Consider the following 25244-nt stretch of genomic DNA (forward strand, 5'->3'; position numbering starts at 1 on the left):
GTTTCCCCAAGACAGACCAAGTATGGCTGCCTCATGTAGATGGCAGTTTAAAAAGCCGGAGACTCACTGGGAGAGGTGATTGGGAGGTACCACAATGGGAATGATGAAAAGCACAGAAAGAAGAATTGTAGCACTTACTACTAAAGCCAGACCCTGCCATACACATCTCAGTACTTCCTGTGGGGTGGGGAGTGGGGAAGTAATGAAAAAATATGATAAAGATTTTTTTTAAAAGATGAACTATACAGGCTGCCTTGAGTATTAGAAGCATAATCAGAAAAGATTGTATAAATGGGGGAGAAACTACGTTTTAGTGGCTGTGTGGATCAGGAAAAATAAAGCAGAAAATTGAATTCAGAAGCTGGGAGTTCACCAAATGGCAGGTGAGTGAACAAGTGGCACAATACACCATACTTGCCGGGAATGGGTGAAGATTCCCTAAGTGCCATCTGAGGCGAGAGGAGCCCAGGGAAGCAAGTGGACTCCAAGCTCTCCTTTTGAAATGGAGTGTTTCCCTGTGCAGTGCCAATCAAGATAACTGTGAATTTTAAAAGAATTCTTTAATACTATCCCAAAATTTAGACAACTTACACTGGCATAGGATGACTCATATTGATCAAAGGTTGTAGTAAGTACTAGTAACCCAGGAATAAAAGGAGCTAAAAGTTATTCTTGTGAAAAATGGATGACATGGAGTGTGTAAATAATGGGAATTAATGCAGCAAGATACAGGGACTCATAGAACATTTAAAATCTAGTATATTACAGAGAGAATCCAGTACTGATAAATATAGAAGAGTAAGTTATATGGGGCTTTATAATATGTTGTGAGTTGGTGTGGATCATAAGATATGCAGAATAAAGAAAGTAGAGGAGTTAAAAGACGTTTCTGAGCATTTTTATGAATGATAAAGAGTGAAATGAATGAAAAGAAGAACAGGTAGACAATGTCTTAAATAATAATGACTTTGACGTGTTGCTATCACACAAATCTGTGTGCTTCATAAAATATGAAGAATACTAAAGAGCAGAAGAGTGAAGAGACAAGTCTACACAGAATGAGATACAAAATGAAGGAAGAGAATACAATAGAAATGCACAGAATAATGATGACTTCCATGAGTCTTTCACTCAGCAGCCTGGTCCTTCATAAGCTGTATAGAAAATGAAAGAGCAACAAAGAAAAGGCACAGGTCTGTGTCCATCATAAAATATGAGCAGATAATGTCAATTAGGCTTGACAAAACAAAAACAAAAACAATTGAGCCTAGTGCAGCTGTGGGAACACACAATGTCTATAGATTAATATGAACAAATAAAAGGAGGGAGTGTAGAACTGTCTTGGCAATAGGGAATCAGCAACGATTTAGGTAGGCATTGTTGCGAAGGCCGCCTAGTTAACTGGTAGAGCCTTGGCAAATTCGCAATTACCTCCCACCACACTCCCCCAAAAGCCATCAGCACCTAGGGCTCAGGAAGCAGTAGTTAACTGATTTTCAAAGGGTTTGACCTCACTAACACACAATTTCTTCTCAGCCCCGCTGCCCCCAATCCCTGTATAGTTTACAGGAGATTTTCTCACTTTGTTTATACTTAATCTATACCCAGTTTGTCAAATTTTGCTTTTTAAAGACCGTCAAAATGTCACTGTATCAAACTAGAGTCATCCTTTTTTTTTTTTTTTTTTTTTTCATTTCTTGTTACATAGCACTTAGAGCCTGGGATCAGATCTGACAGGATTAGTTCCAGAACACAGTGACTTTCAATTGTCTTCTCTATTAGAAGAAGTTGGATTTTAAAATCTCCCCAAAAGACACTGGGCGTATCAAACAAGACAAAGCAAGTGCCAATATGCCATTTCCATGCCATTCAGAACCGTGACTTAAAGAATTCATAAAATGCCCAGCTCATTGGAAAGAAAGCCACTGATCTACCTCAGAACTAAGAATGTTGGTCTGTAAGCTCAATATACAAAAAAACACTGATAGCAACATTTATACTAGCTTTCATTGTGTAACACTTAATGGTTTGCAGTTTGTGTTGTGTGAAGGCCTTAGGTAATGCAGGATAAATCCTATTAGTATAACATATCTAGTTCCTCTGATTGCAATAGAATTTAGTAGTGAAGTTTATTAGCTATAGCATATAAAAAGGCTTTGGCTGATAACTGTCTTTTCTTTTCTCAGAGATTTTTTTTTCTCTCATTCAAATGATCTTTGTGGCCATTAGTCTTTAGATACATGGCCTTGAATTGATGACTCTGTTCAAATAATATCTAATGCCAAAGTGAAATTATGGTTAGTTTGGAAAGCCATGTTTGCCTAAATAACACGGCCCCTTTTAATCCAAGATTTAGCTTCTCTGGGTACCCTGAATCTCACTAGGTGAAAAAACCAACGTTGATGTCATAGGAAAATCCATTGACCTTGCACAACTTTCCTCAACCCTACCAGCTCCAGCTATAAAAATGCACGTCCTAGAGCTCAGGGCTGCCAAGACTAGGACTGGACTCTGGTGAACTGACCCCATCACCTGCAACCTCCCAGTAACTGAAGAGTAGTGAAAAATCTTTGTTGAGCTTTGCCCCTAGGCCCTCCTACTGCCGAGCTCCTGAAATTTGTTACAGCTTGTTGGCCAGGGTAGAACCGAAAGTATAGTGGACTTGTGACCCCAGGAGAACAGCCCTGGTTTAAGAACTAGTTTAATCAACTCCCATTCTTTGGTAAAGATGAAATGCATTTGTTTAAAGGGAAAACCTCCTGGAATATTTTATTTCAATCAGGCAAGAGAAATAGGGTACTATATTCAGGGACCATGTCTCTTTTGTAGACTTTAACCCATAAAATTCACCCAACTGAGTCTGCTTTTTTTAAAAATAAAGTGTTATTCCAGAAAAGCAGTTTGGCGATATGTACTAAGAGCCTTAAAAATGTTCACACCTATGTATGTAAATGCATATAAAATGCTTGTAACAAAATGATACTGTTGATCACTTCTGGGGTGAAGAGCAGGAACTGGAGGAAGGTGGTCAGCAGGGATTTTAGTCATATCCACAGTGTATTTATATATTAATATACTATAATTAATTTTAATAACAGGAAAGCATTCTCCCACAAGTAGGCCTGCCTCCCAAGGAAATAATAGGAAATTCATTGCAGAAAAAAAATCAAGAAACAACAAAATGTCTTAAAATAGGGAATGGCTTAAACAAGTTAAAGACTAGTATTTTAAGGTTCTTGTATAATAACAAAATGCTATATTAAGGAATTTCTAATTATATTATACAGTGTTAATAATGTACTGTTAACTTAAAAATATCAAGATACAGAACTATACCAAGTATAATTCCAATTTTGATAGGTAAAAAAGATACACATACCCTTCCCAACATGTTATTAGTACTTACTTCTGGTTAGTGAAATCATTTGTTTTGTTATACTTGATTGTATTTTGCCAAGTTTCTCCAACTTGGCTTCTAGAATCCAGTTTCAACATGCTTTTACATTTATCTTTGATCTTGTGTTGCAGGCGTGCTTGTGTGATTCGAGGCCAAGTGGTGGCTATAGATGGAACCCCACTAGTAGGGGTGAATGTTAGTTTCTTGCACCACAGTGATTATGGGTTTACCATCAGCCGGCAAGATGGAAGGTAGGTCAATATTGCTTCTGATTATTGTGGGGGCGAAATTCTGACTGCAGGACTTGAGTGAAACTGGGCCCCGAAGGATATAATATTTGAAAGCTCATCCTCTAGCTGTATGTCAAAAAGTCATTGGTGATATTTATTCCCTGTATTCTGCACCTAAACCTAACCAAATTTGTCTTTGAATCCTGTACTCATGCTCTCAAGGCCTCCTGAAACCCTGGCCATAGAAAGTTTTCTAGCCTTCATGTAATTCCATTTATAAATCCAGCTTCAACATCAAGTGAGATGGTACAGGTAACAGAGAGGGAGCCTTGGAACACTAAGGCTATTCTTCCATGATAGCCTGAAACTAGTTTAGTAATAAATGTGTCCAAAATGTTTCTTCCAAAAGGATAGAATTCAGCAACATTAAGACATATTTTTAAAATGTGTCCTTCTTAGACTGCCTATTTTACTAGTGGCTGTAAGTAAAACAGCATGGTCTGCCTAACCAATTCCTGTTGGTGTCTGTATAACCATAGTGATTTAACCTTCAGCACCAGCCACAAGGCTGCTGTCTAAGGGCTTCCCAAGGCTCTCCGAGACCTGGAAAGCAAGACAACTAGGTAACATCTTTTTCACCTGGAGAAAGATTTGCTCACAAAAAGAAACATTTTTGTTGCTATTGTTTAGACAGATATTTGTTCAGAATATTTGAATCAATAGGTCCATGTGTCCAGCTTAAAGATACCTATTTATGACTCTCAGGAACATTGTAATAGTGGCTCTGAGGTGCCCTAGTCTCCAAGTGGTTACCCTTAAAATCACATAGTCATGAAAAGCTGCTTCAATGCTCACATGACGAGACCTACCTGTAGGCTCAGAGCTTTATCACACTGAGAAACTATCTCATTTCAAGAACCTACAGCCAGTTCCTAACCACCTCAGAATTGTTAATTGTTCAACTTGGGCTATGCTGAATTAATCTTTTCAACTGCTTGTCAAGAAAATGCTTATTAAAATAATTAGTTAAAGAAGATAATAAGAGGGAATTTTAACCTACATGGGAAAATAAACTGTTATTAAGATTTTAGTAAATTATATAGATTTTATATAAATTATATTACTCATTAACTAGCCATCTATTAGTTATAACGAGCTCAGCAGAACTACTTTGGATGCAGATAGTCTGAAATATATATATATATGTATATATATGTATATATATATATATATATACACACACACACACAGACACACACACATACATGTTGCTTATGCATGTATACATGAGCATATTTTCTTTCCAATGTTCCATAATTGGCTCAGTAATTCAAATGGACCTTTCTCCCAATTAGATTGAATGAGGGAATTTCAGTAGTTCACTCACCAGTAACTGGTACACAAAACTGCCCTCTCCCTTGCCAGCATGTTCCACCATGTTGCAGAAAGTGAGAAATGGATTATTTCTTTAAATAGAATATGCCCTCAGGGGCATTTGGCTTCTCATGGAGAACTGAGGGGCCCTCAGTTTTTTTAAGCTTGTGTGCAAGGTTTCAGTGAATTATTTGATATTCACAAGAGAACATAAAAGAAACTTGACATCTAAAAAGTCAAAAAAAATTGTTTTCAGCTTATAGAAAACATTAAATGGGGACACTTTCTGTGTTTTTAGTTTTAAGTAAAATGCCAAGACCCTCCTCCCTGAGCTCACTGTGAGAACTAGGTTTATGTAGATGACAGATACTAGTCAAGAGTCCCCTCTGGCAATAACTCTCCCCTCAGGCTCCACAAAGGGTCTCAGCATTCAAAATATGTGTCCCAAATGCCAACCAGACTGTCTCATTGTCATGTCTTGGACATAAATGACAGTGTGATGAGAGTTTCCATTTATATGTATCTGCTTGTTGCTACCTCAGATAGAGTAAGTACATTTCAGAAGCAGCATAACATAAGGAAGCTAGATCTGAGGGCAAAAGGATTATAGCAAGGCTGAGATGAGCATTAGGCACCTAGTAGGACAGAGTGTGTTATGCAAGTTGTGGTCAGACACGCAAGACCCTCTGTCTCTAACTCTCAATCCCACCGGTCTGCTGCTCTGCCAGTAGTTCCCACCAAAGGGGTCGCTTCTTTGGGTTAAGCTATTGATTCTCTCCAAGTGCCTGTTAAATGCAAATACATTATGTGGCATATGGAAATAATTACCCCCATTATCATCTATTTGCACAAATTAATTGACAATGTTCCCTAGAGAACCAGGAAAAGTCTAGGTCATGAGACCAAAATGATGTATAAAAAGCAGAGGGAAAAGTGGGAGTGGACTACAGGGTCCCGTAAAAGAAAAGAATAGATACACAGATTGGGAGAGGCCAAAGTAGCAGAAAAGGAAAAGGGACAATTCTAAAGGAAAAACATATATGTATGTATGAGTATCTCCTGTATGCCAGGCACTTATATGAATGCCATCCTGTTTCATCCTCACAACTGTATAAGCTAGGAATTATTATGTCATCCTCCCCATTTGGCAGATGAGAAAATGTGTCCAAATGGACAAAGCTAATAAGGGTAGAGCCCAAAAGTGAAACCCAAGTAATCTGGCTCTTCTGTGATTTAAAACCTTTGACTTAGAGAGCAGGTGCTCAGTGAAAGTGTTGAAAGAAAACTGTTTATAAACATTTCAGCTAGTGATAAGCCAAATAGGTGATTCTTGAGAAGCATTAAAGGTCTCAAGAACTATGTTTGGAAGACTATAAGATGAAGAGAAGATTCCCTCGGATTCTCCTCAAGGAAGAGTCTGTTCATTTAGGATGCCACAAGGCAGAGGTAAGCATTTGCACAGGCTTCAATAGTCTCCCCTCTATCCATAGGACTGGTCTGACCTGTGATGGATTGATAACAGCCTCTAAACTAATACATCCTCTCCCTTGGGTCTTTTATACTCTCTCTCTCTCATATGACTTGATAGCCTCTTCTTAATGACCCATTCCAATAAAGATCATTTGTGGTGGGGGAAATTCTAAAGATTTAATCATTCCAAGAGCATTTTATTTGGCATTGGAATGGTTCACATGGGTTTTGGGCCACAGATCCACCTTCCACCCCCATGGCATGAGTTAATCAGACAATGTTTACTGTATTTATCAGCTAAGTGGGAAGAGGATAAATCAATCAGGGTTCTCCAGAGAAACAAAACTGGTAGAAGAGAGGAGAGAAAGAGGAAGATCTCAAGGAACTGGCTTATGTGATTGTGAAGATTGGTAAATCTGAACACTAGGAGGTGGGGGCCTTACAGACTGGAATCTCATGGAAAATAATTGATACTATGTCTGCGGGCTTAGACGGAATCCCTTCCTCCTCAGAGAAACTTCAGTTTGAGGCCATCCCACATTATCAAGGGTAATCTCCTTTAGTTAAAGTTAACTTATTGTAGATATTAACCACATCTACAAAATACCTTGGCTGTAACACCTAGATTAGTGTTTGATTGAATAACTGGGTTAAGTTGCCCAGTCAAGTTGACCCAGAAGACTAAACATCACAGGGGAAGTTCCCAGGAAAACTTAAAAATCAGTGTCTGCATATAGAGATAATCAAAAGGTGGCCTATAGTGCATCTGAACTACAAGAGAAAACATCTATACATTTAGTAGATCAGGACATCTGATCTGAGAAGAAAGTTAACATTTGTTAAGCCCCTAATATATGTTTGACTCTTATGTTTATGTCATTTACTCACTTACAGTAGTAGATGAGTGATATATCATATTATCCCATTTTACTAATAAAGAAACTGACACTCATGGATGTTAAATAACTAGCCCAAAGACACAAAGCTAGCATTGCAGAGTTGGGATTTGAACCCAGGTGTATATGAAGTCAGAACCACATTTTTTTCTGCAAAACAAGTAGCCTGCCCCATCTGCTTAATCTTTCTAGAAGTAGAGAATGATTCCCAGCTATATATGTTCTTGTTTGGAGTTTATTTCATGGGGGCATTTTGTTGTTTGTTTGTGTTTGTTTTTATTTTCAAATAAATAAGTACTTCAGTTTTAAGGAGTCAAGAGCTAAGCTTTGAGTGAAACAGATACACTTGCCCAAGGACACAGAGTTAAGTCAATGCAGAATGTGAACTAGAGAAAAGGTCTCTTGGCAAGTCATGTTGGATTTTCCCCACTATACTTGCCTTAAACTGTTCCTGTATTGTCATGAATTCAGCCTCTCTGTCCTAAACCATAAGTGGTTTGGGTTTTCTTTTTTTAGTACAAACCTTGAAGTTGTCCAAATCCTCTTTTTGGAAACTGCCTTAATATTACAGCTACTTGACTGAAGAGGCAACAATAAGCTATACAGTATTAGCCATCCTTTGTTACTGCCTATGTATCTTTATCTGGACAATTGCTGTAACAACACACCATTGGTAATACTATGAGAAATACAATCAATGTTATATGAAGGGAGTGGTAAGAAATTCATAATTAATCTGATTACCTATCAGGGTATTTTATCATTAAAATTTTTTTACAGAAAGAAGTATTATAATACAATGAATGACATACATCTCATGTGGATTTAAGTTGCTTTGAATATTAAGGAGCATCATATTGCTCTTTATTCATTTTTAAGTTGTAATGATAAATTGCCATTATCTTACTTTTATATAGTATTCTCTACTTTTTGAATGCTTTCAAGTACATTATCTCATTGTTATACTTTAAGGAGAAGTAAGGTAGAACTATCTAGTGAAGAATAAAATGAAACCTGAATGTTATGTTCCAATGCAAGAGTCATGTCAGAGATGCTCTTGCAGAAGAGGTAGTCTTGCTTTGTCAGAGATAGGGAAGGAGTTGTCAGTGGAGATGGACAGGGTCGATTACAGGCTGTCTTACAAAAGAAGATCAAGAGGCTTTCTAGAGGGAACCAGAAATCCTAAATCTAGAGTTCAAGTACAATCAAGAACCAAAGCGGGTAGCCAGATGTGGAGGGTTCAGTCATGGAACTGTTCAAGCAAATTTCATTAAACAATTTTCCTCTGCCGGAATCTTTCTCCAAATGCTACCCCTCAAAGACACCATCAGGATTCTGACACTATTTCTGTGATCCTGAAGAAGATATTTAATGTTTTGGTTCCTTACTTTTCTTGAGTTGCGTTATAAGATTTTTTTTGAGGATAAGTAATGCATTAGATTCAAGATGCTGCTGAATGTTGAAATGATCATCTTTCAGTTATCTCTAGCACAAAGGGTGGCAGTGATATCAGAGTTGGCTTTGCACAAATACATGCAGTAGTTTTGTTTAAAATAACATGAAATTGGTCTAGTTAAGCTGGTCAGAGATGGACAAATACCATGTAATCTCACTTATATGTGCAACCTAATAAAGAAAATAAACTGACAAATGAAATATAAACAGAGGCATTGATACATGGAACAGACTGACAGCTCTTAAAGGGAAGGTGGATAGAGGGACTGGATGAAAGAAAGGGAAAGGAGTAGCCAAAGAACATATATGCATGATGTATAGACACAGACAACAGTGTGGTAATGGCCAGAGGGAAGGGTGAGGTGTGGTGGGGGGAATGTGGGCATGGGGGTGGAGATGCCTTCTGTAATAGTGTCAACAATAAAAATAAAGTTAAAAATAGTATTAAACTGACTTACAAAATCAGGAGAATATCAACTGGTAATAAGAAATTTTTTCTCAGAAGTCTACTGGATAATGGAGTCATCCATGAATGAATATTGAACTAGAGGTAATTTATGAAACAGAGAATATGAATGAGTATAGTGAGTCCCAAAAGAAGGAAAATGCACTAAAATTATCTATTGTTTAACTTTATTTTGGTTGTTCATCTGGTGAAAGCTGTCCTATAATTTTCCTTCTCAGCTTTGACCTTGTAGCCATCGGTGGTATCTCTGTCATCTTGATCTTCGATCGCTCACCTTTCCTGTCTGAGAAGAGGACACTCTGGTTGCCTTGGAATCAGTTCATTGTGGTGGAGAAAGTAACCATGCAGAGAGTTGTATCAGACCCACCATCCTGCGATATCTCCAACTTTATCAGCCCAAACCCTATTGTGCTTCCTTCACCGCTTACATCATTTGGAGGGTCCTGTCCAGACAGGGGGACTATTGTTCCTGAGCTGCAGGTGAGTGCATTGGCCTTTGAATGTCTAAAATCACAGTATCATGAGGTGCTCAACAATGTATAATGGCTAGAGTCCTTTTCTGGTACTCCTGCCAGTCCTATAATGGGCTGCCCTTCATTTATCAAAAGAAGCCTTCAAATGTAATTTCTCTGGCACACATTTGCAAAGTGATTGGCCAGGGCTATAGGGTACTATCTGTGGCCATGGAACAAAGCAAGATGAACTAGCCATCATGAGAATTAAACCCCAAATCTTGACCTAATGATCACTGTGCTCTAAGGAACAAAGCTACCTGGCTCAATTGTGCCAACAGTATAATCAATAAGGTGGGACCATTTGTGCTTCTGAAGTGAAAGCTCTCTAAAAAATCTAGTTTTCTTTCATTGTCAAGTTTTCATCCATCATCATTGTTCTTAGAAATCATGACAGTTCCTCTTGTTTAGCTGAAGGCAGTTTTCAAGGCTATGGGTTTTGTTCAAAGCTTTGCTTTTGCATATTCAAGCTTTATAATGCAAGGGACATGTTTTTGAACTTTGATATTTTAGGATTTCTAAAAATTTTTCTTTACTGGGCAGTCAATATTTTAACTTCAATATTAAGTCATTCAAACACCCATAGTACAATCCTATAGTGATATTATGGAAACATGTTAATGATAGGTAAGTGTGGAAGCTACCAAAATGGACTCATAAGTCATACAGATCCAGAATTCAAAAAGTATTCTCTAAATGAAGTAAATGGACATTCCAGGTATGAATTTGTTTTTCTTTCTCCACAACATCCCCACCAACTATTAGCAGTGCCCATAGGATACCACTTAAGAAAGATTCACAGAAAAATAATGCTCTACAGGAAAAGGAGTCCAAAGAGTTGCCTCTTCTATTGGTTCCATTGTTTTTCCTTACAAAGAAAGAAAAAGCGGGACAGTATTTAATGAGTATATTTGACTGGTATGCCAATCCCTTCACAAGAGTCAATAGGAAGTATGGGTCTCTTTCAGCAGAAAAGTTTTCAAACTGATCTAGGATTGTGTGTTTCTTTGGGGAAGTGAAATACTAAGGTGGTAAGTGTCATGCTATTCTTCTCTGTTGTGCTTCTGTCACCATCTAAGAAGATAGAGCCAATGGACAGCTTGATATCAAATAGTGAATGTAGAGGAAGGAAAACTGGGTAACGAGTAGACAAGAGGGATTTATGCCCCCAAAGGAAAGGATGACCATAAATCCTGGACAATATGAGGTACCATGTGTTTACCAATTAGTTCTACTATGTGCAATAATTTGGAAAAAAGAAGGGACAGGGTTCTGAGCTAAAAATGAATGAGAGCATAAAATATCCACAACTCTCCATATCACCTTCAATGTGTTGAACCAAATGAACTCTTTCTTCAGCTGTATTTTGAAAGTTGAAAGTCATGAAATGCAGAATTTAGTTTTAGTGACTACTTTTGGTTGTTTAACTCTGTGCTAATAAACGAATAAGTAGTAGCAATTAATTAAAGAAGCCGAGTGGTATTTTCACCCCGGGACCAATGTTCACTATAAAATTTGCATGAGTTATTGGGAGCTATTTACTTTTCAGTAACAGTTGCCAACTTGGAAAAAGTTCTTCCCAGCTATCGGTATATCTAGACACAGAGAAATATGTAAGCAAAATTTGATTAAATATCTGGTCCTCAGGGTCATTCCAAAGCTCCAAAGAAGACAAGTTTGATGGCATCAGTAAAGATTAATTCTAGGGACTCCATAATCTCTGTCATAAAATATCACTTGCTAGGCCTGCTTCTGGAGAACTTCCTCTTAGAGACCCCAGCCAAAATTATGATTACAGCAATATTTTTGTGATACATGACTGAAAACAACAAACAAGATTTTGTGTAGGAGCACATATAAGAAAAAGACCACTTATTGCAGCCCAGGTCATTTTTTGACATTCAGCAAGCAGTGTAATCTCCTACTCTTACTAAGTAATTTTTGAAACACTGTTGAAAAACTGAAATTGTACTTCTCTGTCTTTCCTAGCAGGGACAAAAGGAGAACACTCCTCAGGGTTGGCTGGATGTCTTGTCCCCATACAGGTTTCAGTGCAGAATTTGAAGGCTATGGTCACATGGCCTCACATAGATTCTAGAACAAATCTCAATAGCTCCCTTTCAGGTCTCTCCTTTGTCCTATTTGTAAGCCAAAAAAGTGTGCAGTATTCTTGTCTACCTGTGACCGCTGATAAGAACCCATTTGGCTTTCTTCTTTCAGGTTGTACAGGAGGAGATCCCCATTCCTTCCAGCTTTGTGAGGCTGAGTTACCTGAGCAGCCGCACCCCTGGATATAAAACCCTGCTCCAGATCCTTCTGACCCATTCAACCATTCCCGTGGGCATGATTAAAGTACACCTCACAGTGGCTGTGGAAGGGCGTCTTACCCAGAAGTGGTTTCCTGCCGCAGTTAATCTCATCTACACATTTGCTTGGAACAAGACTGACATATATGGACAGAAGGTTTGGGGCCTGGCAGAGGCCTTGGGTATGTTGAAATACTTCTGTGTAAATAGCAGTATGATGATTATAAAACAGAAAGTATTAGTTGTATATTAATTTGTATTTGGGATGATTATGAGTTTTCTTCTATATAAAGGTTCTGAGGCTTTTTCTTTTTTCATTTAAACACTTCCTTTGGGCCTGTTTAGGGTTCCCTTCTAACACATTCTTGCTTCAGATGGTTTTAATTCCCCTTTCATGATGGCTGCATTCCATTGGAATCTCAACTCTCTGACCTGTCACTGTCTCCAGAGCTGAATATTTCCTTCTAACTATGACCTTTGGTGTGGCGTTCTTTAGGCCATGTTTTTGGATTTGACATTTACACTGCCATTTCCACATAGAAACTACAAAATTTTAACTTACAGTCATCCCCACTTACTACCTTTTATGTCTAAGATGGTTAGACTCTATTAAATTGTTACTTTGGTAGGTTAAATAAAAAATTATCCTGTCTTCCAAGTCCTTTTGATTTTCTGTTATCTTAGGACTTAAAAATCAAGAATCTTACAGATGACAGAGACATTAGGAGATCCTTGGTCCTACGGTTTTCAGATATTTAGTTCTTTCAGATAAATGACATTTTTTAAAAAAATGAGACTGATAAAGATTTGCCAACATTTTATTTTTCCAAGTAAGGCTATTTTAAAAAGAAGAAAAAAACACACTACAATCTACTATCATCTACCATTACCATAATTTTATAAAAGAGGGACACTTTAACACTGACAAAAGGAATAGCCTGTCTTAAGAAATAACAGTAAGCAATCTAATACTGATGCTCTGACAGAAAGAGAAAGAAAGTGAGTGAGAGAAAGAGAGAGAGAGTGAGAGACACCAAGGTCTTTATTTTCCTCACTCTGTATGTACTTGACAATGAAAACTTCCTAAGGGACCTGACAGGTCTACGGAACTGAGGTTGGGAGTCATTGTGCCTTCAGGCAGTATCTCATGGAAACCACCCCTGGATAGATAGAAGACTATTTTTATAGTTCTCCAGAAGAGATGTTTTCATATCCTCCCTTGGAAGTGTCTATCATGGTACAAGTACCATACAACTGACCTACATTTTTTAGACTAGTGTGTGAATTACTTCTCTTTCTTTCCAGAGGAAAATAGAGAGAAAACAGAAAGACTGGTGACTCTTCTTTGCCGAAGAGACCCTCATATATTTAAATAATTAACTCACCTATTGGACCATATTAGTATTCAAGGAACACACTGTGTTCAGATGTCCTCAGTCAGCGGGTAATTACTAGAAAAACGCAAAAGAAAGTAAGAAAGAACACCTCTGGGGCCAGACTCCCTCCATGGATTTAAATCATCCCTTATCTGCTTATTAGCTAGTCATCATTGAGTAAGTTACTTAATCTCCAGATGTTAAGTTTCTCCATCTATAAAATGGGAATCACAAAAAGAATGTTACTTATATAAGTTATTATGATATAAGGATTAAATGAGGTGAGTAATGCAAAGTGCTTTACACGTGGTAAGCACTGAACAAAAGTTAGTCACTGGTATGATTTTTCACTTTGGCTGTGGCCAGCATTTGGGATCCAAAGTATAAAACACAGAGTCTATGCAGCTGTTTGTTACTGCAGCTTCTCTAAGAAAGGAGCTGTGGTTATAACAGGTAAGCAGTGTTAGTTAATCTCCATTTTCCCTCCCTGCCAAACACACACAATCTCTTCTCTGCCCTCATCTGTTATCTGAAAGGTTGGATTCTATGGATTGTGGGGCCTGCACCCCTTTGCTCTCCGGCTTCCCTTTTGATTGAATCAATGGGTGGCGCCATCCAGAGACTGCAGGGTTGAAGGAAGAGGTGAGAACATGTTCTCTCTCTCTCTCTCTCTCTCTCTCTCTCTCTCTCTCTTTCTAACTATATTAGAAGGTGGCAGCTTTGTCCAGTAGCTCCTCCTCCAAATCCTCATGCCCTCTCTGGTCTTCTGCATCATCATTCCCTCCCCTCCACCCCCAGAAGGCTTCCCAGTTTTGTCAGTCCTTGGGAGAGTCACCAGCCCTTGCTGATTCCCTTAGCTCTGCTCACACCTCTGTAAGTAATCCCTTCATTCAACTCTGCAGTGAACACTGTGAGCATGACGACATCTGACTCCTGCGGGGCCCCTCACTGATGCACACTCAAAGCCTCAAAGTCTCCCCTCCAGGACATTCTCCTAAAGGCTTTACTTCACTAGAGTGATCCAACTTTCTTCTAACTTTCCTCCATAGGGCTTTGTGCTCCAATTCCTTGGAATCCTCCTCAGAATACCTGTAGTGTTCTTGGGTATTTTTCTTTTAAAAGAAACAACTTTTTTTCTTAAGTTGTGACACTTAGCAGTTTACCCCATACACTCATGAAGAGCTGACCAGGACAATATCCAGCAGTCACTTTTTGCTAGGGTTCACATAAATTTAATTCAACCTTACTTTTTAAAAATAAAAGCTATATTGAGATATAATTCACATACCATAAAGTTTACCCATTTAAAGTGCACAATTCAGTGGTTTTTAGTATTTGCACTAGGTAGTACGACCATCACCGATATCTAATTCCAGAACATTTTCATCATCATTCCACAAAGTAGCCCCATATACACGTGCACTAGTAGGCACTTTCCACTCCTTCCTCCTCTTTAGGCCCTGACAGCCATCAACCCCCTTTCTGTCTCTGTGGATTTACCTATTCTGGATATTTCAAACAAAAAGAATCATATAATATATGGTCTTTTGTATATGGCTTCTATCACTTGGCATGATGTTTACAAACCTAATCCATGTCATAGCATGTACTAGTACTTCGTTCCTTTTTCTGACGGAATAATATTCCATTGAGTCAATATACCACCTGTTTTGTTTGTCCATTCATCAAGTGATGGACATCATGGTTATTTGCACCTTTGGGCTATTGTGAATAGTGCTGCTGTTACCATTTATGCACAAGTATTTGTTTGAGTAGCTGTTTTCAATTCTTTGGAGAATATACCTAAGTAGAATTATTGGATTATACGGAAATTCTATGTTTGACTTTTTGAGGATCCACCAAACTGTTTTCCACAGTGTCTGCACCATTTTATCAACCTCACTTTAGGCAAAAATATGTGTTACATCTCTGCCTTTTAAATACTGCTAGTGTTGAAGATTCAAAAATGTTTCTCCTTGTTGTAGTTAAGTACCCTTACTGACTCAGTTTCTAATATATCCATGGGTGATTGCATAAACAACTAAAGCAGAAAGAAAAGCAGACTTTCCAGTATACACACCAGTGATGAAGCCTCCATTCCTATTGTGTGCCTATGTGTGTAGGTTTACTTCCTATTTCTATAATTTGGTTCTGGTTTAAACTTCCTTAAGCATTCTGACTTTAAAATTGCCTTAATTAAAATGCTAAAATGTATGTTGTAGGTTCTTTTTTAAGGCTAATAACGGCAATAAAAGCAAGAGTCAGTTGACTCACTCAGAAATATCCGGGGGGTGGGGAGGGATGTTCTTTATGGTGTTTTATGTGCACTTAAGGAACACATTATTTTTAGGATAGAGAAAAAAATCTGACAAGGATCCTAAGGAAAACAGCCAAAATGATTTCAAGTGTGGCATCTAAAATAGAATATGGATTATTTACCTTGTAGGAAATGTCCTGATAACTTAATCGTGATTGAAGGGATTTTATTTACTACCTAGGCTCCATTTCCGTCTCCATGGAGACTAAGAGAATTTTCTCCAAGGTGGTAAAGCATTAGACCAAGTGGTATAATGAAGTTGGAGAATCATCTTCTCTGAAGATGGATTGTGAGCCCCTTAAGAATGCAACAGACAATAAATAGTTCAAGTGATAAATGGATGGAAACAAAGGGATTGAGAATATTACCACTTAGCTTATACCTTAATAAATATAATTCAATCTAAACAAACAAATAAGAAAACATTTAGTTGTATTTCCGGCCATATTTTATAATCACTTCACTGGTGTGAGAAGAAACAGACTCAGTTTTGCACCAGATAGTATAATTGTGCTATATATAACACTTCTCAGATTTGCTGCAGATTCAGAAATCCTAGTATAGTGTTTTGGTAGGCAGAAGAATAGCCATCAGCTACCAAATATGTCCATCTCTGGAACCTGTGCATATATTACATTAAACAGCAAAAGAGAATTAAGGTTACTAATCAGCTGACCTCTAAGTAGATTAGCCTGGATTATCTAGATAAACCCAGTGTCATCACAAGGGCCCTTAAATGTAGAAGAGTGAAGCAGAAGGGGAAATCAGAGATAGAGAAAGTTATAACTATAGAAGAAAGGTCCAGCAAGATACAACACTGCTGGCTTTGAAGATGAGGGAAGGGAGCCACGAACCAAGGAATGAGAGTGGCCTCTGGAAAATGGAAAAGGCAAAATAATAGATTCTTCCTTAAGCCTGTAGAAGGAGCTCAGCCTTCTGACACCTTGATTTTAACTCAGTGAGACCCATTTCAGACTCTGACCCCCTTAACTATAAGATGATAAATCTGTCTTATTTGAAGTGTTTAAGTTTAAGGTAATTTGTTACAGTAGCTATAAGAAACAAGCCTTGACCAATATTCTTACAGTCCCCGTTATAGCAAGGATTTTGGTTTAAGCTATGGCTACAAAGGTTTCCCACTCTTCTTCCTTCGCATGCCAATTAAATATGAACCTCTGTCCCACCCATTTCTGGGTGACTGAGAAAGAGGAGGCCAGATTTAAAGAAGCTACATTTGAAGCAACGGTGAATAAGTTGAAATGTCCACTTAGTTTGACATGTGGGACTCTTGTTTCCTACATAGCTCAACTGTGGGGAATTGGTGGGATCTCTAAGGGCCAGAGTGTCACAAAAGAAGAATAAATTGTTGAGGTTACAGCCAAACTGAGAAAAAGAGTGCTTGAAATCCTAGTTATATCTCACCATTTTTCCCAATAAAACAGACTTTGCAACTGGACAGATAATACCAGAGTGAACAAATTAGCTGCAGAGGTTCTGTGAATGACTTCCTTGGAGAAGTATCAATGGTAACTGATAAGATTGATTAATCCAAGTACAATATTGATCAAGTGGAGGAAGAGTCAAATCACCCCCAGTGTTGTAGTACAAAACCACAATCACTAGTTTATTCAGCTTAAAGATTTCGTTGTCTGATACACAGACAAGACTCTCCTACTAAAACGTCCATGTGAGCTTTTGAAATTAGTTGGCCTTAGTACTTTATTTTCTAGCTATAAATAAGGTATGATGTCTGAAAATCATTGTATATTATTTAGTTTCTTTCCCAACTGCTGCTTGCAAAACAATGTAAAAACATCATTATTGTTAAGTTCACAGTGCCGTTAAAATTCTAGAGACGCCTTATTTAATTTGACAAACTGGCTTGTTAGGGAGCTCTGATCTGCATCCATTATATGAATTTTGTCAAAATAATTCCCTATGTCCGCCTGTGTCTGCATACATTATCAGTATGTAATAATGCATTCTACCTAGTCTTCATTTTAATTAAATTAAATTGCAGCAGTTTGGAGTCCTGGAAGTTCAAGAAATCAGCCATCCGCCTTTAATAGCACTGCTATAAACAATTCTATTTTTCTTCAAGGTTATTGGCAACAACAATTGCATAATTATTTAGTACAGTAGTTTGGTGAGAAAGAGTGGTATTTCAGGGAGAACTAGATTTCCTAAAGGTTCACGATGCATTCGAGTCTGTCTGAATTGTGTTAGAGAAACAAGGGAATGTTAATAGCAATAGGTGCTAAGCAACGGTTGCTTTGTGCACACAAAACATCCCTGAGAACAACGCTTTAGTGTTCATAAATTTCCCTTCAGTAAAAACTAAGCAGGCTGGGAAGCCACAAAAATAGCACCTACTGAATATTTTAATAATAAATGGGCAGTGTTTTACAATTTGCAAAATACTTTCACATACATTATCTCATTTTAATCCTCATAACATTCCTGCCTGGTAGGCATGGCATGATTAATATGATCTTCTCTTTACAGAGGAGGAAACTGAGGTTCGGAAAGAGCAAGTAACTTACCCAGAGTCCTTTCCAGAGCAGGGCTTCAGACTCGGGCCTCCCAGTCCTGAGTTCTATAGGCCTTTCACTCCTGCCTCTCTTCACTAAAGTGGCTAACTCACCTCTCCAAGTACCCAATTCAATGCCCCAGTGGCTTTATGTCAAAGAAGCTGGCCAAGATAATACTCTTTCATCATCTCTCTCCACTCATGAATTCATAATCGTTAACTGTGAGTGGGGCTGTTTTATCCATTCAGCTTTATCAGAGCAACACCAAGAACATGAGTTTTTCAAGGACCTACAAAAATGTTTGCAACCTGAAAAATAAATTTATTGGCCTCAAAATATGAAAAAAAAACAGAAAATCAACATTAATAAATGTTTAAATAAATGTCTGCAAAATGGAGCATATGTCAGCTTGTCGACAGCAACTCAGTTTTCACACTTACATATGAAACACATTTACTGTTGGTTATGGGTTGTGGGTTGTATCCCCTTTAATATCTCTGATAAGATGTGAGATAGCACCTCAAAAAGTGCCTAAGGCCTACCAGGATTTTTAATGACCCTGATTGATACTTTCTCTGGTAAGCAGCCTATACCCATTTCTACTGCTGATCACACCCATCAGTAAATTGTGAAATCCATTTGGTGAGTCAATCAAGTATTTTTTTAAGTGAAATAAAATGGAATGGAATGGAATCAGACCAAAATGAACAGAACAGAAAATAGTGGAATGTAACGGTATTAAGAGAATATTGTTTGGGGAAAATTTGTTTCATTTATACGTATGTATTTCTCTGTGTGTGTCTCTCATGTGAATGCTGGGTCACGATGAAATGGCTTTAGAGTGGAAGAATTTGAAAGCTATTGATAAGATGATACACTCAAGAGGCAGAAAAATTAAATGGTTTACCAAAACTATATGAATTATTTTCCCCAGTCAGCATTTATGACTTTTCTTGCCTCCCAGTGTCCTCTACAAACTCATGTCAGGGCATAATTTAAAGAGAGGGTGGGGAAGGGTGAGAGAGAGAAGGAGACAGACAGACAGACAGACTTTTGAGAGTAAAAGGGGATGCTGTTCATAATGGCATCAAAACAACACCATAACCACATACTGTTCCAGGATACATGGTACTTCTCTCTCAAGGCTATCCTTAGCTCCCAGTCCTTATCTTTTTAATTTGGAGCAAATAAAAGGTTATTTCTTTAGCATTTCAGAATTGTGGATCTTTTTCTTAATAACTATGACCTATTATAGTGGGGGAAAAGCACTTACTAAAGAGTCACTGGGTTTGAGCTCTGGTTCTGCCATTTATTAGCTGGGTGACCTTGGACTAGTCTCTTCACTTCTCTGAGTCTGTCATTTCATCTATCAAATGGTAATAAATGTATCTTCCTCACAAGTTTTTCTGAGTCATCAAATTAGATAATATACACAAAAATGTATTTAAATGTTAGGTGTTATACAAATATGAAATGATATTATTATAAGGAGACCATGGGTGAAAGCTCCAGAAAGCAAGTAACCCTTCAGGGTATAGCCTCTCTCACATGACAAGTTATCCTGCCCTGTGTAGTTATCTGTCGCATCCACATTGCTTAGCAGATCACCCATGTGCCTGGCCCATAGAGTGGCTCACTGAAGGCTTACTGAGTCATTAGATAGCAGCCCCTTTCTTTGCATTACAATATTGCATCCCTTGAATTAATCACATTTTCAAGGTGAATGTATTTCCTAAAACCTCCTCAAAGAAAAGTGCCTAAATACTGCAAGAGAATAGTAATCTTTTGTCTTATTTTGTGCTGGGTGGGGCAACTGAAGGAAGGGGTTGTTCTTCATTTGTTTTTAATGCACTAGAGAGAAAGTGGTTCTTTAGCCACCCTGACGGTCTTCAAATCTCTCAAAGATACCAAGCCTCAAGGCCTTGCACTCATACTGTTTTCTCTGCCCAGAATGCTCTTTCCTCAATGTCATAAGATAAACCCCTTCTGCATAAGGAGGCTTTTCCTAACCTCTCCATTTTAACTTAAATTCTCTCATTACACTCTCTGTTAACATCCTGCATTTTCTCATCACAACATTTTTTTACACCACCGCCCCACCTCCTTTATGACCTGTTTGCTTATTTATTTGTTTATTGACTGGCTGAATTCTTTTAGTGAAGTCTATTTTCTCTCTCACAATGTTAAAGCCTCTGATGTTGCAGAGAAGTACAGATTTGGGTACACGCAGTTACTGTGGGATGGCAGTCCATCATAACATCTCTCACAATTTGTCTATGTGTGTGGGTGGCATTTGATTTTGTTTTATGTTTGTTTCTGTCACTAGAATGTGAGCTTCACTGAGGGGAGTGCCATCTTGTCCTGTCTTGTTCATCCTCATATCCCAATTAAATATCACATATTTTGTGGATGACTAAACAAACAAATCAATAAGGACAGAGACTAAGTTTGATCCCTTGCCTATATAGTTGATGCTCGAACAATATGGTTTTCAATTGTGCAGGTCCACTTACAAGCACATTTTTTCAATAAATACTGTAAAAGTATTTTCTCTTCCTTATTTTCTTAATAACATATTCTTTTCTCTAGCTTACTTTATTGTAAGACCATAGTATATTATACATATATTATACATATGACATATGATACATATTATATATTGTATACATATAGCATACAAAATAGGTCATCGATAAGACTTCAGGTCAACAGTAGGCTATTAGTAGTTATGTTTAGGGGGCATCGAATGTTACACTCATGTTTTCTACTATGCAGGGGTTCATCACCCCTACCACACATTGTTGAAGGGCTAACTGCATAAGGGGATGGTGGGCCTCCCAAGGGAGAAGGAGATGTTGCCTAGGTACACAAAGGCACTGGAAAATGTGGATGTGAGCCAGTACATCCTCCTGCCTTCCATGGCATGTGGGTCATCCAGGTTCCAGGCTTGCTTTTATGCAGCTAGGCTTGAACAAAGCAGCCAGACAACAATTAGATTTCAGAGTAGACCCTCTTGGCAAAAGTGTTGTGTGATTACCTCACTCTTGGATTCTTTTTACTTTTCTTACCTATACTTTCTCTTCATCCAGCTATCTCTTTTTAGCATTGTCATGTTTAAACCTTATTTTTGTAAACTAGTAGGGTGCAGATCCTAAGTATTACCAAATTAAAGTCAGTGATTCATTCAAATGATCATAACCAAGTAGAGTTTATTTTAGAACCAACAAAGATAGTTCTACACTAAGAAATCTATTGCTATAATTCAATACCTCTAATAGATTAAAAGAGAAAACTGTGACTATTTCTGTAAGTGCTGAAAAGGCCCTTGATAAAAATTCATCACCTGATTCTGGCACTCTTGGTAAGCTGGGAATAATAGATAGATAAACAAAGCATTTTGGGCCGCTGGGCAGTGTGTCAAATTGAGGAGACTCTGGGGTCATCCTATCCTGTGATAAATCACTAGAGAATAAGAAAAGGTAGAAGTTCTGGGAGCAGGTACCTGTTCTTAGTAGATAGCATTTTATCTACAAGTCTTGGTCCATTGTTGCAAAGGCCTGCATTTGGTTTAGATCTTTTGTTTTTTGTTGTTTCATTGCCATTTTGCATTAATCTAGAATTTTTAAAGAATAGGGTATATTTATTGTTCTATTTAATGATTCCTTTGCGTAAGAAGGTTTTTGACTTACCATTTAAATGTCATAAAATTATTTTTAGATGTTCCTTGAATTCATGAAGGTAACATGTAAATTTCTCACACTATCAGACTACTTTTAATTATATATTGCCTTGATAAATGCAACCATTATGAATTCTGAAGCCTTAGCCTGAAGCTGTTTAAAATCGTCTGCTTAATCTTGTCATATTCTGTACATCAGCTTCATTGCATGGAGTCTTTACCTTGGCTACTTAATGTCAATCTTCTCTCCCAGCCCTTAGAGGTGAATGTCACAGCCACTAAATTGGGTGTCAGGAGCCCTGTGGTCCTCAGCCTTTTTGCAGTCCCCACATCATACAAGTACTGCTGCTATGATAAGTACAATGAGCACTCACTTATTTTTCCAATGTCAAATGGCTTTGGAGGAGCAAGCTGCAGTCTTTCTTTGGAAGCCACTGTAATATTTGCAAGAGAACTAACAATGAAGTTACAGTTATAGTCCTGTGACCAGAAGACAGAGTCCTCTGCAAAAGTAACAAGCCTATCTTGACAATGATTCTTGATTAAGGAACATTTCAGTAATATCTCTGTGTAGAGGTGAGGAAGAGAATCCAGGAAGACAGAAATCCAGACCGAAGTGAAGGGTGTCACAAGGGAAGTAGTCACATGGTTCAGAGAAAGTATTCTGCCTTATTAATGGCTTTTTCTCAACTGCCTTCCCCATATATCCACACCAGCATGAGACCAACTGTGCCAGCCCCTGGGAAGTGTCATTCAGGATCTCCCTCCTCACCTATCTCCACTCACTGGCAGACTAGGCTGTATTTTCTAGCTCCTCTGAAATGTGGTTGCATAATTACTTTTTTCCTCCCTATTGCACTATTCTTCCCAGTCCTCACTTCAGAGCGCCAGAGGCTGAATCTGCGGCCTGCACCATGCTGTGTTGATGATCAAATGTGATAGGCAACAGGCTGCCTGGGAAATGGTAGTGGCCTGCCCTGCTTGTTTAACTGAGACTCAGCTGTCACAGTGCCAGGCAGAGTGTAACGTCAGGGCTCAGCATTTTCAGTGCCAGCCCCTGAGTAGCCCCTGCCCCTCCTCCCATGCTTAATTACGTGAAAGAGTAGGCGTTCAGTGCATTACAGGCAGCTTCTCTGAGAGGGAATCTAGGATTGGCTGCCACTGTATTTGGAAAGCAGCTCAACTCCGTGGGGTGAAATGTCTGCTTTCTCATGAGCCGATTGCAAGCTCCAGGATTATGTTTCATTGGACTGCTGTAAGAAAGAAACCTTGTCTTGTTACTCTGAACAAGGAGCCACATACAAAAATACCCCAACACACAACCATTCTCATTAAAGTCAGTTGGAATTTTGGACAAGTCTTAGGTATAAATTATAACTTTATTAGCTCGTAGAGCTTTCTCACAAGAAAGTAAATTTAATAAAAATTAGAGAGAACTTATTAAGTGGCTGCCTGGTTGCTCTTTGCAATGACTTGGGGGCCAAGGTGGAGTAATACAATTGTAGGGTTTGCAGCCAATGAGCTTTTTTGTTGTGGACCAGAGAGCAATTCAGAGAGCAGATATGAGTAGGTGAAAAGGGTTTGTCTCATTACCATTGGATTGAGAACTCTTTAATTGATATTTTATGTAAGCATTTCCTACCACAGAGTTGAGAAGGTCTGTAACTGTTACTGAGAATGGAAAAGCAGGCTCCAAACTACCAGCTGAGGTCACCAGGGCATACTGCTGACTCACAAAACTGCCACCAGTCACCTTCTGGAGAAGGGGTTGTAGGAGAGCTCACCAGGCTTACAAGGCACAAAAGGCAGATCCTGGCAGTGGTAGGGAAGGAGTTGATGGCTTTAAGGGAACTTGCAATCATTGCCATGTGCCTATTTATTAATCAGGACATATAAATGTTGGCAAGAGAAACAGAAACTCTGTTATTCTGCGTACCAGTATAGCCATAAGTGTGCTTTCTCACCACCTGTTTTCCAAAACAAGATACAGTGCTGCCTTTGACTTTTTGGTTTGATCCCAAACTAGAACTGATCAAATCCAATCTTAAAAGATTGCACTTTAGAATCAAAGAGTGTTAGTGCTAAGGGGGGACTATTAAAATAATCTAGTACAGAGGTCTTTGATGTATATGGGATCTTCATTTTAGGAGGCCAGTGAACACGCCTTAGAATTATATATAAAATTTTGTGTGCATATGCATTTTTCGAGGAAGAAGATCCATAACTTTTATCAAATTCATAACAAAAGGTTCCCTGACACAAAGGGTCTAAGAACTATTAATTCTAGTCCATACTTTGCTCTCCCTCACCCTTATACACACACACTTCGTTGCCAATGAAGAACACAACTCTCAGAGATGGAGAATAATTTGCCCAAGTCCACGATGCTAAGCTACTGGCAGAGCCAAGAGGTGAAAACTATTCTGACTCTGGGTCCACAACTAACCCTTTACACTCTACCAGGTTATTTTAGCAAGCACCAGAGCCACGATAACACATCAATGGGATTTCAGACAGCAATGATTTGTGCCACAATAGTAACCTGAACTAGATTACCTTTAACACCCTTATCTTCACTGAATTTGTGTTTCCATCCACCTTAATAGATAACAACATTGACACAGATGATCCCAAACAAATTTCCATTTAGAAATTATTTCCATTTCATGATTAGTCTTTCCCACTCCTCATTGATCTCACTTGCTAATAATGCTTAGTTAGGGCTAATACTAAAATGAGTTTGCTTTCCGTGAGCTTTCCCTGGCTGATGGCAGGGTAGGAGGGCATCCCCATCAGGACCAGCTACATAATTTTCATGCCCCAGTGTTAAATGAAAATGCAGACCCTCTTCTTAAAAAAAATTATTAAGAATTTCAAGACAGTGACAGCAGAGCATTAAACCAAGTGTGGGCCTTTCTAACCATGGGACACTGTGGGACCGCAGAGGTCACAAACCAGTGATGCTGGCCCTGAGCCCCATTTAAGCTCTGGTGGAGCCATGGACAAAGAGAAACCGTTCTGATTTAAACTTGACCACAGATGATCCACAAAGTTAGAGAGTTGTATATCCGTAATCAGAAGGCCTTTTTGGTTTATCTGTGCATGTGCTCACACACACACGTGCACATGCACACAGAAATCATTTTGACTTAAAATGCCATCTTTTCCCTTCATCTCATGCCAAAAACCAAAAATGGCTTGCTTTAATTTTTCATCTGTGAACCTACTGTGCTGG

At 38.4% G+C, this 25244-nt stretch overlaps 1 protein-coding gene across 5 annotated transcripts in view; it reads left to right on the forward strand.

Moving 5' to 3' along the window:
* The window catches only part of TENM1 (teneurin transmembrane protein 1), a 730204-nt gene that overhangs the window by 554406 nt on the left and 150554 nt on the right, over positions 1-25244 (forward strand). For all 5 annotated transcript variants that reach the window (XM_090265126.1, XM_090265127.1, XM_090265128.1 and 2 more), the window contains 3 exons: positions 3529-3648; positions 9507-9768; positions 12021-12288. In XM_090265126.1, the coding sequence (XP_090121252.1) occupies positions 3529-3648; positions 9507-9768; positions 12021-12288 (650 nt within the window). The remainder of the gene's footprint in view (positions 1-3528; positions 3649-9506; positions 9769-12020; positions 12289-25244) is intronic.

This window comes from Furipterus horrens, unplaced genomic scaffold, assembly GCF_987537825.1.
Source record: "Furipterus horrens unplaced genomic scaffold, mFurHor1.1.pri manual_scaffold_17, whole genome shotgun sequence".
Lineage (NCBI taxonomy): Eukaryota > Metazoa > Chordata > Mammalia > Chiroptera > Furipteridae > Furipterus > Furipterus horrens.